The sequence below is a fragment of the Sceloporus undulatus genome, chromosome 2, assembly GCF_019175285.1.
Source record: "Sceloporus undulatus isolate JIND9_A2432 ecotype Alabama chromosome 2, SceUnd_v1.1, whole genome shotgun sequence".
NCBI classification, from domain to species: Eukaryota; Metazoa; Chordata; class Lepidosauria; order Squamata; family Phrynosomatidae; genus Sceloporus; species Sceloporus undulatus.
The window spans coordinates 246,994,196-247,011,999 of record NC_056523.1 but is presented as its reverse complement, the minus strand read 5'-3'; the positions used below and the strand labels follow the sequence as shown (position 1 = coordinate 247,011,999).

The window sequence follows — 17,804 nt, the reverse complement described above, 5'->3', positions numbered from 1 at the left end:
TTTCCTGTTCCAAAGTACTTGTCCCATGACAGAATACCCTCTTTTTCATCTCTATCTGACGCCAATTTTCACTCCACTTCTCAATATTTGCAATTCATCCTTTCATTAACTCCACCGGAATTTGTTCCTTCTTCTGTACAAATTCCCCCACATCATTTTCAGATTAGTCTGCCACTTTGCTCCTGTTCTATAACTCCCATTTTGTAACTCAAACCTCCGTCACCCCATTTCTCATCAGTATGACAGTCTGATCCTTTTATTAAATTAAGCTGATTATTCATACACTCCATTATTTCTAGATTAGCCCCCCTTTTCTCCTGCCCTCACATTTTATTCCCCAACAATTTTGCCTTAATTTCAACAACCTTCCTGTCTCAGAACTTCTGCTACGTCTCCTCTCGGTCTCTTCATTATGTTTGGGAATTCCTGATTTCTCCACAATCAGATCTCCATCAACAACTCTTGGTAAAAATCTTCTCTGAAAAGTTCCATCTTTCTTCAATCCAGCAATCACACAGATAATGATTAAACTACTGTATTCCCTCACCACAGTCCAGTTCCAGCCACTCTTATCAGCATCAAAGAGATAACACTTTTCATTCCCCCACCATTTATTTTCTCCTTTTAAAAATTCTAACCCATCCATAAAAATACATATTTTTAAATCCTTTATTATATCCCTTTAAGCAGAACAGCTTCCAATCTTTATATTTAAATCCTGATCTTAAAGAATAAACTCATTTAGGACTCTATCGCATAAAGTTAAAACCCTAGTTTACCTTTCCTGAATTCAGTCCTAATTCAGGAGGCAGCTGGGTGTTATCACAAAGAATTTGCCGCCGAATCGCCAACTGGGTCTATCTTGGGTGCAATCCAGATCCTGTAAGCTGCTTCGGCAGCCATTTTTCAAAGTTGGAAGCTTCTGACTTCTGAAAATGGCCACCAAAGTAATATCACCCAGTTTCCTCCTGAATTAGGACTGAATTTGGGAAAGGTAAGCAGGGGTTTTAACTCCATGCAATAGGGTCCTCAGTTTCCAGCTACAAAAGGAAGTTGTGTTGATAAGGCTTCTGTCCAACTGCTATTTGGAAAAATTCTTCACTTATATAATCTCAACACTTAATTTAAGGATTCTAAGAAAGAAGGTTGCCAATTTGGTATCAGTCAGATCCATGAGATCAGATTGGCTGTGTTTCATGGCTTAGGTAAAGATGTAGCTCCCACAGCCCTTCCTCATTCCGTCTGTGGTCACTAGCAAGTTAGTACATGAACAAGGATTCTGGATGCTCATTGGTAATCCCTTCACTTTCCCTTTAATCCCTCTGGCTGACACTTTAATCGTGACAACTCTTTCTTGGAAAGTGGAGCACTAAGGAAGGGCTTCAGCCCACTATTCTCCTCCCTGAAAGTCAAATATGTTAATAAAGATTAAGGCTAGAAATCTAATCCTTTATGCCAGTGCAGTAGAATAAAGAAAGATGATTTTTAGAGTGGTGTATATTGGCAGTGAAAGCAACATGGTAATGGGTTGAGTGTTGGACTAAATCTCTGGGAGCCCAGGGTTTGAATCCCCACTCAGCCATAGAAACCCACTGGGCTACACCCTCTCAGCCTCAGAGGAGAGCAATGGAAACCTCCCTCTGAATGAATCATGCAAAGAAAACTCCATGATAGGTTCATTTTAGGGTCACCACAGTCTGAAACACGTTGAAGGCAGAGAACAACCAGAAAACTGGCAGCAGGAGACAATAGAGAACATAATATTCATCACCAAAGAAAGCTGCACTATTGGCTCAGAAGCTGGCAGGGAAACATTATATCCCAACAGAACTGGGCTTTTTTTGCTGCTCCCACTCACCATTTTATCTCTTCTGATGCATTGTCCATAACAATTTCACTCCTGCTACCACACTACTACTGTCATCAGCTATACTGGTGCCCTTAGCTACCCAAAAGGATCATGGCTGAAATTACCAAACATATAGAAGGGCAAGTCTTGCTTAAGCAGAATCAACATGGTTTCTGCAAAGCTACATTATAGCTGCCTTATATAGACACTATCCCAGGAAGTTATCAAGAGACTTTGTAATAGGATAGAAGAAAGGCCAGAAAAGTCATGGCAGGTTGGTAAATGTGGATTCGTATGTTCCAACATTCCCGTGTCTACCTGTGAAATGCCTCATACATGAGATGGACAAATGAAACAGGCATGCTATTTTTGTCACATGCACTGTGCACCATTACACATTAAACTATAAGGATGAGATTGTCTATAAAGCCCAGTACCAACTAGCCTGAAATCATGCAATTTTCTCAGTAGATGATGGTATGCCTAGTATAGAATATTAAACATAAACTATTTCTATCTAAGAGAGAATGGGCACAATAGTTAATGATACAGATTGAGTATTTGTTTCTTTCTATCTAGTTGTTTTTCAACTTTGATGACATTACCTGAAAACTTTTATTAAAAAATGACCCATGCCTGCATTCAGGAGGGGGCTTGCATTAATTAGCTCAAAATTTTCAACAAATGGCTCACAGGCTGTCTGCACGGCATGTGTGCAATAACATTGGTGTTCACCCTATTATATTGCAATTTAAAGATGTCATAAAGTTTGTTAGGGAGTTCCCAGTAAGAAACTAGAAAACAGAAATGGTGGCTATGACCTATGCAGAGGCTATTGCTATAAAGACTGCATAGTGGAGTTCAGTGTAGCTCAGCTTGAGGATCATGAGGGTTCATGACATAATTGCCATTGTGAGAGGAAAACACAGTAATGAGGAAAGAAATATATTCCTCATTTGTACTTTGTGATGGTTGGGTATTTTTAGCAAATGAGTTGTCAGCAGAAAGGCTTCATTAGACCCATCAGGATATCTGCCCATGAATAACGAATCCCAAACTGTACTGACAGTTTCCTTGAGCCAAAATGATGGAGCACCTCTGACAAAAGCCATATTGCGCTCTCCATGTGAAAAGTGTGAAGAACAAAAGAGGCATTTTATTCTTAATTTGGTCAGGTTAATATTGACACAGTTAGCTCCTCCAAAGAGTCAGATGTATGTGTAATGTACATTTATATGCGGCTCACTTGGGTAATCAACTGTCAGATGCCATCAATCAGAAAGTATAACTATTGCAAAGGACAAAAACAAAACAAAATTTGTTGTCAGAGTTAGGCTTGAAATAGTCTTTTTTTAAATTCCCATTTATACATAATCTATGTTTGCAAATATAGCTATGGTAAAATAGTTTTGTTCTGCACATCATCTCTTCCAATATCTTTTAAAACTGGGAAGTTAGTATTTCTCTATGTTGTGTTAGAGATGCATCTTGGATGAATTTATTACATTCATGAATGAGTGCTGCAACAACATTCACATTTTTCAAGCATAAAATAAACTTTAAGGGGAAATGCAAATCCTGAACACAAAGGGAATATGTGTTTCTTTAGAAAGAATAGCAACTCTGAATCAGAATGAATGGGTTTTAGAATAATGAGAAATAAAAAGTCAGCCTGTTTTCAGTAACACCAGATGACACATTTCTTATGTAATTTATTAAGAAAAAATAAGATAAATATAAGCTAACTTTTGGTTGAGAAAGTTTTGGTAGGAAACTATAGTTTTGAAATATTACTCCCATTGTCAGTCGTTGAAGGAAAAGATGGATTAAAACTTGGATTAAAGTAGAAAGAATTGATCAGAAGGCTGAAAGTATATGTTTACAATTGATTAATAGAATTATAGAGTTGGAACAGGCCTCAAGGACCATCTAGTCCAACCCCCTGCTATGCAGGAATACATAATCAAAGCTCTCCTGGCAAGATGGCCATCCAGCCTCTGTTTAAAAACCTCCAAAGAAGGAGACCCTACCACATTCTCAGACAGCATGTCCCACTGCTGAACAGCTCTAACCATCAGGAAATTCTTCATAATATTTAAGTTTTTTCCTGTAGCTTGAATCCATTGCTCTCTAAAGCAGCAAAAAATAAGATTGATCCATCTTCAATGTGTATGTGTGCACGTGTGAGTTAACTGCCTTCAAGTCAGCCTCTCCTTATGGAGACCCTATGAGTGAGACATCTCCAGGACATCTCAATAGCCCTGGTCAGGTCTTGCAGACTCAGGGAAGTGGGTTCCTTCATTGAGTCTATCCATCTGGAATATGGTCTTCCTATTTTCCTGCTGCCTTCTATCTTATCTAGCATCATTGCCTTTTCTAGGGAGTCATGTCTTCTCATGAAATGACCAAAGTACAGCATCCTCTATTTAGACATTTTGGCTTTTAGGGAGAGTTCAGGTTTGATTTGTTCTATGATCCATTTATTTGTTTCCCCCCTTTTTGAAGATTGGGACAGCATTTGCCCTTCTTCAGTATGCTGGTACTACACCTGTTCTCCAGATGTTCTCTAAAATTATTGACATTGATTCTGAGATTACTTCTGCCAGTTTTTTCAATACCCTTGAATGAAGTTCATTTGACCCTTAAGACCTGAATTCATTTAGAGTCACCAGGTATTTCTGTACTGTCTCTTTACCCGTTCTGTTCTGTATTTCCGCTACTGTATCATCTGCTCCATTTCCCCCAGGTTGAGTACTGTTTTCCTTTAGGGAGAAGACCAAGACAAAAAAAGCTGTTGAGTAGTTCTGTCTTTTCTCTGTAAGCATTTCACCATCTCCTCCTTGCAGTGGCCCTACCATTTCCTTGTTCTTCATTTTACTGCAGACATTGTTTTTGACCTCTCTAGCTAGCCTGAGTGTGTTCTGTGCTTTAGCTTTTCTGACTTTCTTCCTACATATGATGACCATTCATTTGAATTCCTCTTTGGTGATTTCCCCCCTTTTCCATTTTTTGTACATGCTCCTTTTAAATCCTAGCTCTGCTGAAAGTTTTTTTGACATCCATCGGGGGCGGGTTATAGACCACCGCTTTGAGGCGGTCTGCTGCCGCCGCCGTTTGCTCCGTAAGGGAGCCATCGCAGCCACACCGCAAGGCTCCCTTACGGAGCAAAAAAGAAGCTCCAAAATGGAGCTTCTTTCTGCGGCACCCTAATGACATTGCGAGGCGCCACTGGCACACTCACGACGTCATTAGCACCGCAACATGTTCGGACGCACAGCGTCCGATATGTAAAGATGGCACCGGCTGTGTGGAACGGCCGGCGCCATATTGTACAGACAGAGTCCGTATTAGATCCAGGGGCGTCTAGAAGAGACGCCCCTTTTTTAAAATGGGACGTCCTGCGGACATCCCAAGTGCCAGTTTGTAACCGGCCTTAGTTTCTTTACATATGTCCCATTTTTCCTCCTCATTGGAACTGTTTGAAATTGTGCCTTCAGTATTTCACTTTTTTTTTTTAAATCCATTCTTCATGAATTCCCTTCTCTTTTGGTATTCCTGACCACAGGATCACACTCTGTGATTCCCTTGGTTTACTAAAGTCAGCTGTCTTAAAGTCTAAAATGCATGTCTGACTATGCTTGGCTTCCTTTTCTTCTGTATAACAAATTCCAGAAGAACATGGTCACTCTCGCTTAAGGATCCCACCATTTCATCCCATTAACTATGTCATCACTGTTGGTTAGGATCAGATCTTAAACAAAAAGCTCATGATGCCCTAGTTGCCTCTTCCACCTTCTAGACAATGACATTTTCTGCAAGGCAAGTGAGAAATTGGTTAGGCTTAAAATGTTTGGCTGAGTTTAATGTCCAACAAATATCAGGTTAGTGGGACTCTCCCATTACTACCACATTTTTTCCTTTCTGAATGTTTGGTCATTTGTTCCAGGAAGGCATCATCCAAGTCCTCAGTCTGGCTGGGAGTTTGTAACAGAGCCATACAGTGGCACACCTGTTGTTTCTCTCCCTCTTAATTTTTACCCAGATGACCGCAACCTGGCTTCCAGGACTTGTCATGCATCTCTTCAGAGGTGTAAACATCCTTTACATACAATGCTAATCCTCCTCCTTTTTTTGTCTGATCTGTTTCTCCGAAATAGGTTATAACCCTTTGATACTACATTCCATTTCAGAGTGTTGATTAAAGTGTTTATCATTTCATTTTCACTTCAGGGGAAACAAATTTCCTGGCTACATCTGAATAGATTAATAAATAGTATTTGTACACATGGAAAATTAAAGCTAATTCATCATGTAGAAGACAGGTGTATATAGCTGAGAATGGAAGAAGAGTAAAGCACCCACCTGAATTTTGTGGTCTGTTGTTGATGAACTGCTGTTGGTTTAGGAAGAGTGTTGCTTAGTAGCAAAGCAATATAAAAGCCAATAACGTCATACGATAATGTGCTTACCTAGAGGACAAGAATACATTTTATCAAATACAAATAGTACAATCCAAGGTAATCAGAATGGGGGCATTTGTTACTTTGTTTTCTTGAGCTATTGCAGGTGGTGAAAGGAAAGACAGCAAGTTCATTGAGTAAATGTAGGTAATTTACCTACAATTCTTTTTTTAAAAAAGAAAAGTTGAAAAAGTAAATCTATTTTTAGTCTTTCTATGAGCTCCTTTTTTGCTCCCTAGACAGACATGGTTGTTGTCCCACAGGATGTATGAAATGGATAGTTGAGGACAGTCACATGCATTTGGGGAGCCCAGCAGGGGTTTGAAACCACTTCTTAGTTCTGGGTCTATTTAAAACTCAACAAAATGTGATTTTAGCTTGAATTATATATACTGCAATCTTCCCCTAAACCTAATTCAGGAGTAGCAACAGCAGCAGCAGTGTGTGTATGTGTATATACATGTATGGGAGAGAAAGCAATGATCCTCATCCTCTGGGACTTTAGTAAGGGCTTTATCTGCACCTTATTTCATCACCTCTTTCTCCTGCTAGTTAAGTCTGGGTGCAACTTGGATAAGAAAAAGATCCATCTATTGTCAGAGCACTCTTTAGGAAAACCCAACTTGTTTTATTGTAAAAAGCTTGAGAAGAACAAGTCTCTTACAAATGGAGATGGGTAGGGAGAAGTGATTTCCCATAGCGATCTATCTCCCTAGCCCATATGAAATATACCTTGGTTCCAGTGTACAAGAAGGCACAGTAGCCAACTTGTCTGTCTGTCTCTCTCTCACTCACTCACACACATAAACTCTCTGTTCCTGAAACAGATACAAAGTGGAAGCACAATTCTTCGTTACAATGCTCTTTGGTTTGAACAGTCTGCTCCACTTGGCACATGATTTCTTGCACTACCACACATATGTGTTCTCATGGAATATGCAAGATTTCCCAACCTTTTCTTTAAGGATTGGGTAGATTCCTGTCAGGCATTGGTGTCACTAGGTTGTGAACGGTGGTGTGGGCCGCACTGAGTGACACCTCAGAAGTGGGGAGACACCTGGACAGGCCCTCCCTCTACACTCACCCTTGTGCCATCCCTGCCTGGGCTCCCATCCTCCCTGTGCCTTCTCACACTCCCCCATGCATACTCCCACTTTCCCCACACTGTCCTGAACACCTCTGTGTGTGCTGCCCCTCATGGTGTCTCAGACAGGATGGCATGGAGGGAGGTAGCATGCATCCCCAGAAGCCCTGCCCCTCTTCACTGGGTGACATCTGCTGTCAGGTGCTCCATCTCTCAAGACTTCTGAATGGTTCTATGTTCCAAGGTGAAAAAGGTTGACACAGATGGGATGGGAGAGAAGTGGGATGCGATGCCTCTGGAGCATAAGGGCTTCCTTGTGTCAAAGCATGGGGGAAACAGGGCAATTGCTTCAGAGCATGGGTAGAGGACTCAAGCCAGTTGTCTGAAGAAATGCCTAGATTAGTCTGTCAGAACAGGTTGACAAAACATAGTAGAGAAGAGACTCAATTATATGTTATTAGAAGTCCTAATGGTGAGATGTTGAGTATCTCACTGCTAAGATGATGTAGGTACTAATAAGAAGTACCTCTGAAGAAAGTTGCAGCTGGAGTCCCAACCAAAATGCAAAAGTCTCATAACTACCATTGTGCTCTTGTAGTCCTCAAAGTCTGAAGCACTGGATTTCTATCCCCACTGTCTAAAGGAGATCTGAGAATTTTACAAATGAACTAAATATGATGATTAAAATGTGACTAGTCTTTATAGGATGTAGTTGTGTGGCGTTTTGTATTTAGTGATGGCACTATTTTGAAATAGCTCTGATTTCTTTTAATGAATGATGATTAAAGAATAAAAGTAAGACAAGAGTTTGTCATAAACCATTAGACTGTCCGGTTCCTAAAGCAAATAATATTAGGGGTGAATTAATATTAAGGCTGATTTCACAGGAGACAGTGTCACACACTTTTAACATTTTAAACATCTTCCTAATTTCATCACACTAATTCACATTCAGTATTTTCAAAGTGTTACATTCTTGGATGGCAGGAGGAGCAATCAGCAAAGATTGGGTTTATCCCACATGTCATTTGACCCTAGGCAGGATTCCAAGTTCTTTTTCCATTAGTTCTGTTGCTATCGGGGTTGGTGGTCAGGCTGCTGCTGAGAGTAGGAGAGTTAAAATGGCAGCTGGAGTCATCATCTTGGGGTTTTGTCACTGCCACAGCATTCCTCTCCTGTTTGCTCTAGTAAAAAATGCTTTTCTTATTTTCTTTTAGCTTTGCTTCTGCCTTTCAAGCCTTGGGAAGCTCTTGCTTAGGATTAGCACAACATAGTGTAATATTTCCACATGCAGAATACATTACAGTTGGCAATTCTAGCCCCAACCCCAGATTTACCAGAGTTGCTGCGGCACCCCACACAGCAATTTTGTGGCTCATGTAGTGTGTCTATGTGTGTGTGAGAGAGAGCAGTAGAGAAACATCTGGCTATGTCCCTGTAGCCAGATGCAGAAGGATGATGTAACCATTCTGCATATGGCTACAAAGACGTATCCAGAGGCTTCTTTGATTCCCCATGTCTACTGTAGCTAAGGAATGGCCTTGGGGTGTGGAAGAGGCTTAACAATAAATCCACGGAGGAGGGGCTTTGGTTGCTGCAGAGGGTGGAAGGGAATACCAGCCTGTGCAGAATTTTTTAATAAAAAGATATATGTGAACATATGGTGGGCCTATGTTTGACTGTGTTTGCCACCAAAATGGTTGCCAGCCATGGTATGCTCAGCACAGCAAGACAGAACCAATAATTATGTATATAGCCATAGGAAAATCAACTCAGAATCCTCAGGCTACACACTGGGTGACAGCCCTGGCAGTAACACCACTGGTGGAGAGCCTAAAGAATAGAATATCAGAGTTCAACAAATCTATTGTATTTAACAAATCTATTTCTGTTGTTGTTTTAAACCTATCTCTGGCTACCTGTCAAGCCAGAATTGAAGTCAGACCACACCTACCAAACTAAAGAACCAACACAACATCACAACCACAAATCCACATATGTAAGGACTCACCCTGCTGCCCAGAGGGGAACATCGGGGGAACATCGGCAGGGTGACTGTCAGGATTCCTAGGGGTTGGAGTTTTGAGGGCAATCTGGGTAAAGGGGTCTGTGACACTAGTGAATACCTCCTTGTGCAACATACAAAACAAGAAATCTGCACACATAACTATGAGTTACATATGCATATGTCACAAAGGATTCCAAGCTATAAATCAAAGAGATTTTTAGCATTCCTTGTGAAAACTTGAATATATTATCATTCTAATCATGCTTTAAGAGGATGAATGGTTAAATTCCAATTATTTAGCAAAATATATGAACAAGTTGTCGTTGTAAAACAAAAAACACTAATCACTACTGAGTTGCTCACTGACTTGATTAAGCTAATTCTGGAATTTATTCAATTGGGAATAATTTTGTCATCTTTCAGGACTGCCTCTTACAAAGAAACATGACTGGAGACCTAAAAGAATTTGTGGACAAATATGGCTTTGATGTCCTTGTCATTTTGGCCAGCTACATATCAGAAGAGGACCAAGAAAAAAGGCAAATAGCAGTTTATTCAGAAAACATGGAGCTGGGAAACCAAGTATGTATTGTGAATGAATGAAGGAAGTACTGTAACTGCATCTTGTGTACAGTAGTATGTATCATTACATAATCTTTTGTCATTGTATTTTTAACAATGTGGGCTATGCAAGTCTTAAAACTAGGTCAGTCATAGGGAGTGAAACAGTAATGACTACTTGGAATCACATTGGAATAATCTAGCTTCAGGATGATGGGGATGGAGCCTGTAAGGGGTGAGCCTAGGCCTTTCCTTTGCCATGGCAGTGGAGTTCTGCTCTTGAAGAGGCCTTCCCCACCATGGTAGGCTAGGAGGGGTGTGCTGGGCCCTTTTCATCCCCCAATGGGCAGAGGGCCCCACCTGGTGTCACCCTTCTTTTGGAGTGTGTGCTGGTACAGGCCACATACCCCGTGCCCCATAGTAATGCCACTGGTAAAGCCTAGGCTATGCTAAAGATATATATTTCATTAATCTTGCACTAGATGATGCTATGTGTATAGTAATGCCTGTGCACTTATTCACACATATCAGGTTTAAGTTCTTCCCTGTGTTATAGAGATGCCTGGCTAAGGAAAAGCAGATAATATTACAATGTAGTTTTGTATGAACATATAAGGTCTTGCATGTAATGTAATGAAGGTAATTGAAAATTATTATTTTTTCTCCCTAAAGGGAATGTACATTTGTATAACCATAACTACGTATAATAAATAACGTAACAAAACTAATTAGAGCCCAATAATTCTCTCATATAAACAGCTTGAGGTTTCAGGACTTCAAAAGTACTTAAGCAAAGTGTTGATGCTAATTCTGTATGTTTGGACTTAGAATCATGAGTTGAAAGCCCAGGTGGCCTGATATTGATAACAAGGACTTCCAAAGAGATACGGATTACCTGAGAAGCATCAAAGAGCCTTCAGTCCCTCAAGCTAAAGATTTAGGAGTGGGGAACTACGCATGTGTCACTGTGGCAATGGAGTGCAACTGATCATGGTCTCCTGGAGACTTGTGTGCCTCCCTCTAACAGTTGCATGTCCCTTGTATCATTAACATACTATATAACCAGATTACTACAAGAATACCAAAAACTTTAAATTTTCTCTTGCCATTTTGTAAGGTTTGTTCTCAGTTTCTAAGTGCCTGGCCATTAAAATTGTTTATAAAATTTATAAAAATTAAAAGGAAAATATGTATTAGTTAATGAGAGGAAATATTTGCGCTTAATAATGTGTAAATGGCAATGAATTGCTTCTTTAAAAAAATAACACTATTCCTCTTCAACAGATCTGTTGTGAGTTAGAGGAATGTCAGAATCCTTGCCTGGAACTAGATCCTCTGGAGTATGGCTGTGACCAACTCCTCCTTTATCAGCAAGCTAACTCTACAGCAAATTGTGATGAAATTTTTTTGCTAATGAAAGATGTTATCACCAGAAGACACCCAGAGATGGCATCAAACAGTAGGACATCTTCCACTGAAGCTGTTGCTGGAAGTGCACCACTTTCCCAAGGGTCTTCTGGAATTGTGGAATTGTATGGTTCTGATATTGAACCCCAGTCAAATGTTGTCAACTTTATAGAGAACCCTCAAGATCATAATGGATCTGCTCAAGCCCATGCTGATGTTAATGTAGATCTTGTGAGTCCAGACAGTGGACTTGCTACTATTAGAAGCAGCAGATCTTCCAAAGAGAGCTCAGTTTTTCTTAGTGATGATAGTCCAGTAGCAGAGGGAGCTGTATCTCATCACAGTTTCCTCTCTGGTTTTGACTCTTATAGCCCTATTCCAGAAGGAGCAGTAGCTGAAGAAAAGCCTCAGTCTAGAAACAGCAGTGACAATTTTGATTTTTTCAACTTTGATTTAGCACCGATGGCTACAGTTCAGACAGAGGTTTCTCATTCTGTAGACTGTTCTCCTGGTGATGATTTCTCCCATGACAGTGGCTCATCAGAAGGACAGCAGCCAGCTGACTCAAAAATAGCTGGTGGGACCAATCCATCAGAATATGAAATTTCATATTATTCAGCTGATTTGCTAGTGACAAGAAATGAAGAAGATGACACAGTAAAATTTAATGAGCATACACGCCACCCACAAAATGCTAGAGATTTTACAAAATCAAAATCAAGTTTGTTGGCCTTGGAAAATGATTCTCCGCCTTCTTCGGAAGTGGTGAAAAATGATGAGAGAAGAACTCCACCAACCCCAATGAACAGCCTTGTGGATACATCACCTTTAGATAGTGGCCTACCTTTATTTTATCCACAAGATGTAATTAAAAAAATTAATGAAATTGATCATGTGAACCATCCTCAGTCTCGTGTTAGATATAGTAGCTGGTGGGATGGTTTTGAATTAGGTTCAAAAGATGCTGACACATGGAGTTCAGCTGAAACAGAAGCTGCATTTCAGAATCCTGATTCGTGGAAAGATCATAAAGCAAGTCTACTGCAGAGAAAGCAAATTGACAGAAGAGCTTCAGATTCAGTCTGTGCACAAAAATATCCAAAGCAACTGGAATTTTCAGGAACAAGTATTTGGGAGGATCAACTGAGTCCTATCCAGAATGAGCATGATTTGGGAAACCAAGAAAAAGAGAACGGGCAACAAAAGGAAGACTTTTCTAATGTGTGGGAATCCAGTCAACCAATGCCTGCAACATGTGATCTGTGGGATAATACCAACCATCACACTGGATGTGTGGAGACAAATTCACCTAATGCTTGGTCAAAGCTTGATTGTGCTGGTTCTGAGCTTTCAGAGGATGTGTGGAATGTTCCTCATGTAGATTTTGATCACATTTCACAAAGGAATTTTGACACATGGGCTGTGCCTAAACATTTGCCAGAAATCTCTGGAGAAAATGAATGTGAAAATCTAAACAGCCAAGTTGATTTACAATCCAAAAATAAAGATAATCACAGTTCAATAGATAACCACAGAGCATATACAAATGAACAGTCTCATGTTAATAGTATGCAGAAGAATGTTAAATTGACCTTGGAACACCAAAATGACACTGTAGAAAATTCCAAACAAAATCATAATGTAGAGGGATGGGGTGTGTCTGATTCAGACATCAGAAAAGAAATACTTGGAAACATCTCTTGGGAAGATCCCTTCCTGTCCTACAGAGATCCAGATTTTATCACATCAAATACAGGTGAAGACTTAGTTGTTTCTCCACCAGATACAAATTATTCAACCTCAGACTCCTATGTATCACCATCAGGAACTGGAGATGAAAGAGAAGGTGAAGGCAAGCTTTCTAATGGAGAACTGATCTTTGATCAAATGATAAACTCAAACCCAGGTGAACATGTAACATGTGCTTTAACACAGGAGAAATCATTCCCACAGTTATCTCCTATACATTCATCTGATTCCAGTTGTGAAAACAGAAGCCCTGAGAAAGAAACAGAACCTGCACATTCTAAAGTTAACCTTGTAGCAAACGCTGTTTTACTTGATTCAGAACAAAAAGGTGCCATGTATTTTTCAGATAACTGCTGTATTGATGAAAGTAGTCCTTCTACTTCTGAAGACTGTGGATTAATGGTGATTTCTGTACAGACAAGTAATCTTTCACTGTCATCCAAAGAAAATGCTGAAATAACTAGTGGAGACAGTCTTATGGAGACAAACTATCTACATTTGGACCCCAATGACATGAAGAGCACTATTTCAGTTAGTAGTAAAGTAAAAGACAACGAACAGTCTCAGCAGAGTGATGAACTTCTAGATAAACATTTAGACCAGTGGAATCAACAACTCTATCGCAGTCAACAGCCTGGAGTGGAACACAATGATGTTTCCTCTGCTTTGTTGCAAAGAGCTCAGGAATGTAAACGGAAGACTGATGAAGGAAGTGGACATGATACCCTTAACAGTATTAACAATGAATACACAGAGAATGACAACACACCACCATCATCTTTGCTTGCTCTGTCATACATTAATAATTCAGATGAAAGCCTGACAATGTCTGATAATCCCAGATCAACTGAAAAGCCAAGAAGTAATGGGAGTCTTGAAGATGTATCAGCAGAACCATCAGAAATAAGCATACAGTTTCCTAATTGGACTAATTCTGTCAATGAGGACAAGAAGAAAGAATCTCCAGATAGCAATGCAGATTGTTTTGCTATGTCTCCCAAAGATGGTAGCAAGTCTTTGGTACATCTTGACACAGCTGATAATTCAAAATACAGTGTAAATGTGGCATCATCATCAGTTCTGAAATGTTTTGATAAGGATTTCTCATCACAAAAAACTCTTGAGCAGGAAAATCCTTCTCTAGGTTCTGTGGGAAAGGAGAACAGTCAAGAAAAGCTTTCTGCTATATTTGCTGAGTGTCAAGGTCAATGGGATAAATTGCTCAGCAGTCACGAAACATCTTTGGAAGATATAAATCAAGAAAGAGCAACTGAAAATCTGCAAAATCCATATGCAGAATATACTAAATCCATGGATACAACAGGGGAACCTATAATAAGTAATTCATTGCCATATGAAATGGATTATTCTGAAAGAGGTGAAACTTTTGAAAGTCTAGTATATGAAAATAAAGGTTCAAATAAAACATATATTGATATTACACCTCATCATGAATCATTCCAAATTCTGGCTGCTTGGAATATATCAGTGAATGAACAAACACATTCTCTTGTTGTAAGCCCTACAATAAAAGAAGCACTTGGAGAGTCAATTACCACCTGCAGTTTCCCAGAAGATATTGAAGTCAAAGACACCTACCATGATGGCAATACCTGTGGCGATTCCATTCATGAATATACACGCTCGAGTGCAACAAGTCCAGATTTCAGTGACTCTTCTATAAAGATGCATACTTGGGACAGCTTGCAAGCAGCTAATAATGAAAAAGAAAATGAAGATAATTGGGATATCACAAATTATGGTAAAGCAGAAGAATTACTTGAGACTAAAAGCCAAGAAGATTCTGAAACAAGCACTGATCACAAGGTTCCCAAAAACTTAGATCTTTGGAATGCTCACATAGAGGATGATACAGTATCTTCTTTATCAAGCCCTGGAATAGATGAAGATTCAGAATATTCAAATGTGCATCAGTCAGGAAAAAAGTCAGATGTAAACCCTGATAAACTGGAGGAAGATACAATACAGGAATCTTTGTATTCCCATGAAACAAACCTGGCAGTTAATTCAGAGAGTTCAGGTCCTCAGCCCAGGTTGGACCAAAATATCCATGAAATGGCATTAAATACATGTTTTGAAGAGGGTGATGCTTGTAGTACTTTAAAGAAAGATTATTGTCATGAAACTTCTGAATATTTAAGACACTTGGGAACATCTCAGGATAACGTACATGACGAAACCTCTACTATAAATCATGAACAAAATTATACTTCAAGGACTTCAGATGTGTGGGATTTACTACTGCATAGTAATTCTGAAAGTTCATTAGATAAATTTCAGATGTCCAGAGTGGAAGATCTTGGATTTTCAAATGATTCTTCAGAATGGTGGAATTTACAAAAACAAGATGACAATTCAAAAATTAATGATTCAGTAGCTGTAGGCCATGATGTTTTGGGAGTGCTGAAAGAAAGAAGTGAAAAACTTGAAGAACTAAATGCTGCTAGCTATGAAAAGGAGTCTACTCGATTAAACAATGAAGGTGAACATAATAATGGAGAACACTCATTGGATAAACAAAACGAACAATTAGATCAGGTTCCGGTAAACTTTGAAGAGTGTGAATCACTGTCACAATTATATAATAATAAAAGGGATGAAAAAAAAGAGCCTTTTGCTGTTTCTGTTAGTGACCAGGACTGTCTTAAACAATGTATTCAGGAAGACTGGCAGTCAGGCCTGTTCAATGCGCTTGCTCAGGTAGATCTCAAGCTTGGTCTGTTAAACGATCATCTGAATGTAGCTTCCAGTGATCCCAATGAAATAAACATAGGTAACCTATCTGGTCAAAAACTATTAGACCCACATGAAAAATCTTCACCAAATACTCTGCAACTTCTAGCAGCAAAGACATCCAGCTCATTGCATAATGAAGACAGAGTTCCACAAGAAAAAACATTTGTTCCAGATATATTAAAAAATAACCCTGCAGACTGCCAAGGATTCACTGTTGATCCAGATTTGTGGAATGTTGTGGAACAACCTTTCAATCTGAGAACAAACAGAGAAAATCCTGATATATTAAGTCACTGTGATCAAGACAGCAGTTCACAGGCCTCAAGCAGTCCTGATGTTTGCCATGAATATGAAAGCAAGCAGACATGTGCAGAGTCTTCTGTTCTGCCTGAGCCTGAAGAAGCCACTCATATGTCTCCCATGCTGTCAGATATGTGCAGAGACACAGACTTTTGTTTTAACCAGCAGCTGATGATTGACAGGGAAGAGATATGTCCTGAAGGAAATGGTTCATGCCTTCCAAATAATTATGATATAAGCATTGAAGATTCCTACCAACTGTCACCTAATAGAAGAGAAGAACAATTTGAAATTAGAATGGTAAAAATGGAGATTTCTGACACAGTAAACAAAGCAACTATTGAAATAGAGGATTTGCCATGTTCTGGTACAGAAAGTGCGGAAATGCCTCTAAATCTAGATAAGGATGCATTTGAAAAGAAAATCATTGAAGAAGAAGAAGTCTCAGCTTCTGTAAATAAATTTATCCATCCTACTGCTGCTCCAGTTTCGCCTACAGATCGTTCTGTATGTTGCACTTTTTCTGAGGGTAACCAGCTTTTTGGCTTTGACCATGTAACAGGGAATGTTGATCAACAAGACACATCAGATATCCATGTTAATAGTGAAGTTGTAATAGAGCACAGTAAGATAGCAATTACCAATAGCCCATCTACCACAGTGAATGCAACTAATCCTCTGACAATGTTAGACAATGAATCAGAGGAAAGTGCAGAAACACAGACAACATTCACACAGATGCATTCACTGAAGGCCTCCCTAGAAGAAGAGAAAGAAGATTTCCTGTATGGTACAGGAAGCCAATATGCTATCAACACTATGCAAGAACCTGAAAATAGGCAGGAGAGTCATAGCCCATGTTTTACAGGATTACCTGATAGACAGTCACCATATGCATGTACTTCTCCATTTGAGGTAGCATTTGATGAAGAGTACACTAATGAAAAAGGTGACATGAACATTTCAGAATGTGGCATTATGGATATAAAAGCTGAAAGTTCTCAAGGAGATCAGGGTTGGGGATCTCTTTTAGTAGAATCTGATGGGACTCCTGGATCTTCTTGCACTTTGAAAAAATTTGAGTATGAAACAGATTCAAGTAATATTGAATCACCAACTGGTGACAGTGAAATTAACATTTCAGAATCTAAAGATACTGCTATCAAAGGCAAGGTTGCAGAACATATTCAAGAAGATCAAGGCTGGGGTTCACTTTTGCTAGAATCTGATGAACATTCAAACATTTTGAAAGAATTCGACCATGGAACAGATTCAAGTAATATTGATTCTCAAGCTGGTGAAGGTGAATTGAATAATTCAGAAGCTGGACATAGCGAGGCCAATTCCAAGGCTGGGCTTTATTCTCAAGAAGATCAGGACTGGGCTTCTTTATTGTTGGAATCTGAAATAACTCCCATGTCATCTGATTCCTTGAAAGAATTTGAATATGAAGCAGAACCAAATCATATCAGTTCACCAGCAGGTGGAGATGTATGCATGAGCAATGGTAAGTAATAAGTGCACTTAGAAATAAAACAAGCATGCTAGCCTAAGATTTTTTTAAAAATAGATTAAAGATATAGCATAGTTCTTTGATACAGGTTATGGTTGTGTTTGTATCTGAGGGAT

General features: G+C 39.4%; 1 protein-coding gene across 4 annotated transcripts in view; it reads left to right on the top strand.

The window, feature by feature from the left end:
• PRUNE2 (prune homolog 2 with BCH domain) overlaps positions 1-17,804 on the top strand; it is a 143,541-nt gene that overhangs the window by 79,398 nt on the left and 46,339 nt on the right. For all 4 annotated transcript variants that reach the window (XM_042450119.1, XM_042450117.1, XM_042450116.1 and 1 more), the window contains exons 7-8: positions 9,825-9,983; positions 11,247-17,682. In XM_042450119.1, coding sequence (XP_042306053.1) covers positions 9,825-9,983; positions 11,247-17,682 — 6,595 coding nt within the window. The remainder of the gene's footprint in view (positions 1-9,824; positions 9,984-11,246; positions 17,683-17,804) is intronic.